The sequence below is a fragment of the Montipora capricornis genome, chromosome 14 (genome assembly GCF_036669925.1).
Source record: "Montipora capricornis isolate CH-2021 chromosome 14, ASM3666992v2, whole genome shotgun sequence".
In the NCBI taxonomy this organism is placed as follows: Eukaryota; Metazoa; Cnidaria; class Anthozoa; order Scleractinia; family Acroporidae; genus Montipora; species Montipora capricornis.
The window spans coordinates 32,447,575-32,452,574 of NC_090896.1; the positions used below are offsets into that span (position 1 = coordinate 32,447,575).

Here is a 5,000-nt window from a genome sequence, read left to right on the forward strand (position 1 = left end):
TTTCGTGTAGTTCTTATAGTTCTAAAGGATTTTTCAAGTTTTCCAATTAAAAACATGTTCATATTTTAAAAATCTTACCAAGTTAAGTAAAAAGCTAAAAAACATGGTGATAGAAAGGTTTTATACCAAGTGTTGATTTTTCGTAATGTTTTTAATACGCATTGTGATTTTCCCGGTCTGAGCAGCATCTGCATCTATTGGCTTTTCCCTATGATTGGCCCATATTTCAAACATTGTAAAGTACAATGACTGGCCTTTCTATTGTGGAGGTTTTTTAAAAAATGTGTTATACCATCCTCTCGATGTTGTACTTCAATTTCACAAACGAACTGCTGTTTCTGTTTTGTACATCATCCCTGAATTTCTCGTCCAGCTCAACATGAAGTGTTATATCAACAGTGACAAGACCTGCAAATAAAAGGAAGAGTTTAATTAAGTGATGATTGAGGTTTGATGCTTGGGGTACCTAGCATTAAAATAACATTTTGTAATGAACATGACGACTTACAGTGCGACGTGCCTTTCCGTGGCCACCTAACAAAGTTTTTTACAAATTGTCCGCCAATCAGGATGTGTGAATATGATTGACAGCCACGCCTCCTTGCAAATTTCGCACAGTCGTAAGTTGGAACACCGTGGCATGGGTTGTTGAGTTGACTTACTTACATGTAGTTGTCAAATGTGAAAGTTTCTTGGGTAGCCACAGTAAGGCGCGTTGGGCTGTAAATGACGACTCGCAATTTATTTTGAAATATAAATAGCTTTCACTATAATAACGGTTACTTTTGAAAATGTATGTTGCCACATACGAAACGTCAAGTTAGTTTTCATAAAATGCATTACTTCATCATGTTTATCAACGCTTTATGTGTTGTTTTTCTTATAAAGCTAAGATCTATTGTTTGGGTCATAGGACATGGCAGTCATTCTTGCGTTGGTCGAATGCGTCTCGTCAAGCCAAGGTCTGGTTAAAGCAGTCAGTCGTAACGGGTAATATCGGAAGTTTTTTAAATTGATAGACAGGGGAAATTTAAATCGATAAACAAGGGATTAAATGTGACCTGTGTGATGCAGGTTATGTTGGTTACACAGGGCGGCATTTGCATCAACGCCTTGACGAGCACAACAATGCATCTTCCTCCAATGGAAAGCATTTCCGTGTGGAACATTCCTATGTGCCCAATTACCTTACGAGGAATTTTACCATCTTAAAAAAGTGCAAGAGCAAGTTTGACTGCCTCATTTATGAAATGTTTTTAATTAATGAACTGAGACCAAGCCTCAATGTACAGTCAGACTCAATTCGTGCGAAAGTGTTTTAATCCTTTTTTATTCTTGCATGTTTTTAACACCCCCTTTTGTACATTTTCATATTTTACATACTTTTACTTCTTAGTTTTATATTTATATGTATGCAAATTTTATCTTCTCTTTTAAGCTTGATAGTGACCGAAGTTCGGTCGAAACGTCGCGCATTTTTCCCGATAATTTTTACCCCAATTTGTATTTAAAAAAGCCTTTGCTTATATAGAATAAACCTGAGGCTAAAATTTGAAAAGAATGTAATTTCGTGTGTTAAAAATCTGTAAATGCAATACATTTCTGGGAGAAATGCTTTTTTTTAAGTTAAAACGGCGAAGTGTCGTCTGACATGACATCTTGACCCAACTGACTGCAACGAACAGCAATGGAGCACGTGCACAATGTAACGCGATACAGATCTGGACACCAAACACTTGTAATTGAGGACGAGCGCAAGGAAAACCCTTCGATGCAAACAACAATTAGGAGATTGTTATCAAATTTTCCAGGTCGGTGAGTGGATTTTCTGGTCAGCTGACGATATGATGAAATTAGTCACCGGAAGTAACATTTCACTTCCTTAGCAACGCGCGAAAAATCCGTCTGTGGTCGAAACATTAGGATGGGCCGAGATGGATCTTTTTACGTTACGAGTGGCTAGTTATTGTGATTAGCTGGGGCAATTAATTACTTATTTGGCAAAAAGATTTAAAAAATAGAAATCCAGCGAAAATTCTCATTTGAATATAGCCTCACCGGATTGCAATGTTTTTATGATGATAGCCGTGCTTCCCGGTCCATGACCGATGGCGTTAAACCCGTTCACTTCTATTTTGTATTTTGTCTGTGGAGTAAGATTCGTCAAAGATATTTCTGTGACATTGCTCGAAACATTCACTCGATCGTACAATGGTGATCCAAGGCGCTGGTATCTAACGCGATAACCAAGCAGAGGTTCCTTGCCAGAAGGCAAAGAGGTACGAATTGCTTCCCATGACAAGTAAATAGTGGTGGCATTGAGAGCGAAGCCGTCTGGTAATGTTGGAATCTTTCTGGGCACTAATGAATAAAAATTACAGACAAGAATCAGGTCACTTCAGGGTATTAAGCAAATGCTTTGGAGAAATGGATGATGTCTATGTATGTATCTCACGTTAAAGTTACCCAACTGAATTTAAAAAGATCTTGAATTGACTAAAAAACCTTTTTTTTTAGGAAGATAGGACAATGAATGGTCGACACGCAGTAGCTAAAATCACAAAATTTAAAAAAAAGGGGTTAAATTTATCAATTTGAATACACGATTTGATACAAATGTGTAAGCTTTTGCTCTAGTGTCGACTTAATTTATCTGTTTTAACTTCGGTCCTGTCATCCCGCCATATCTGCAGTTTGTCATGGAACGAGAGATCAATATTCGTACTTATACAAAACCTTCTTCTTACTAACAATAGCTAGACTGCACAAGTGAATAAAGATACTTTTCTTAAAGTCTTTCTCAGGCGAAATGTTTGTGTATTGAGTTTCCCTAATAAAGATAGTGTTTAATAAAGCACGGTAAAAACTTGAGTTTTTGCTTTTTAATCATTAAGAAGTGGAATTTGGTTAATTTGGCGATTTGGTGATCAGAGACAGAGACTTGCACACTGCTACGTTTGACAGCACGCCACAATCTATTTTAGGGTCGGCAGTCAAAAGGAACATTAACCCCTGAACTCACTTCCGAAAAAAATAGAATGCAAAATCGCAGGTTAAAAGGAATTAAGGCTGCACGTTATTTTTATGAAGAGATCAGACGGAAAAAATATTTGGTTCCTCAGTGTTTTCTGCTGTCCTTAGTACTTCACCTTTTTGTTTTGATTACTATCATAACTTTCATTCTACCTCTTGGTGGACATTGCGAGATGTTGCAGTATTCCCAACGCATATTTGGGTCAGTCGTGTAGCACCATGGTCCATCCGGGGCACTTCCATCTGGGTTACGACACATGTTATTGGAGTCATTCTGACTCTTATCAACATCTTCAGGAATCCTCCAATGACGATGAGGGCATTGTGCAGTCCACGGCTGACAAGTGCGACCAGACCGAGTGAGGTTAACATTACCACGATAGCCAACGCCGATACCATGATAACAATCTAAAGATCAGAGGAGATCTATTAATATATATTTATTCGACAGTTAGTCGGGGATACTCGGGAAAAATCCGTGTGCTCCTTTGTAGGAATCGAACCTAAGTAAGACCTTCCCGTTACTAGTTTGGATGATCTACCATTGATCTTTTGGAAACTGTCGGAAGCGAGGCCGTTAAACTACGTTGAGGTGGCAGTGACTGTCCCTCTATATTGTCGAGACTGTGCATTTCCGTTATATTATGCGGCAGATGGCAAACGTTAATCCAAGTCAATGAAATAAAGAGATACTGAGGACCGTGATTATGAATAGTTGATTATTCATTCTCGGAAAATATGGCGGGCATACGAGAAAAAAATCCAAGTTTTCCAGAACAGGATTCGAGCCCATTGCCTTCGATTACAAGTTTCTCTTCCACCTAGCTATAGAAGACACGTAGGAGCCAGGGGAGGGGTGGGGGCGCTAAACCATTAATTTGTATGACCGATGCGTCTTGCATACCGTTAGGAAAGAAATTGTAGAAAGGTGTCCTCATTCTTCTTTTATCAAACAATATACATGCATCATTCTGTGCTTCAATGACATTATCCTTTTAAATTAGTATCTTACATGTGATCAATGCCATTCTTAACTTAGGGTCTCTCAGTCCTCTCAGTAACTACCCTGCTCTCAATATAGAAGGTTTCTTAATGCACTGGTCCTTATTTTCAATACAGTTGTATTAGTGACCTTGTGTGCTGGTTCAGTAGTGGCAACAACAAGGTTTAGTTATTGCCCTCTTTGCAGTTTTGATGTTTAGACCTGAAGAGGCATGCTGTAATTCAGAACACAGTTGCTAAAAGGAGTGGATGGCGCTATCGAACACGTTAGTCGCTATCCAGTGGATAGATGGCACTTCATGGGATGTATATAAATTAAACGGACTGTACACTTGTGTGAGATTTTAGTGGTACATAGAGTTGACAGCAAAGACACCTAGTTTTCTGAGAAACCATGAAGGCATACACCGTCGTCATTGGCTGAAGGTGCAAGACTGACGTTAGACAATAAACCACAGTGGGCTTTCGACGGCATAAAAATGTTTTCTAACGTTTGCTACATACCTGTACTTCTGGTATCGACATCTGTGAATGAAAAAATAAGAATATTTAGTGCCCCCGGGGGCTATCCGTTTTTTCTTCATTCTCAATACCTGTGTGCCTCACATTTGATTGAAATCGTGAAACAAATTTACGCACCGATAACTATGGAAAGCCGAAATTTCTTATATATTCTTATGTAATCTTTATTTTTTTTCTTGAAGTTTCGTCTTGAGGTGTGGTTTTGTCATTATGTGGTGAAGTTTTGTCATATGCGACGAGGTTTGACGGTTACGTGTTGTGTTTCCATCATGATGTGTTGAAGTCTTCTTTTGACGTGCTGTGTTTACATTTTATGTGGTCAGGTTCTTTTATGACGGCTGCTTTTCTCCCTAAATGTGATTATAAACATAGCACGTGAAAAGAAGACGGCAACACAGCATGATGGAAACACAACACGTAACCGTCAAACCTCGTCACATTAT

General features: G+C 38.6%; 1 protein-coding gene across 1 annotated transcript in view; it reads right to left on the reverse strand.

Moving 5' to 3' along the window:
• The window catches only part of LOC138032911 (uncharacterized), a 22,979-nt gene that overhangs the window by 16,752 nt on the left and 1,227 nt on the right, over nucleotides 1-5,000 (reverse strand). The window contains exons 2-5 of the mRNA XM_068880623.1: nucleotides 4,540-4,560; nucleotides 3,187-3,441; nucleotides 2,059-2,361; nucleotides 293-408 (exon numbers count right to left, since the gene is read on the reverse strand). Of these exons, the coding sequence (XP_068736724.1) occupies nucleotides 293-408; nucleotides 2,059-2,361; nucleotides 3,187-3,441; nucleotides 4,540-4,560 (695 nt within the window). The remainder of the gene's footprint in view (nucleotides 1-292; nucleotides 409-2,058; nucleotides 2,362-3,186; nucleotides 3,442-4,539; nucleotides 4,561-5,000) is intronic.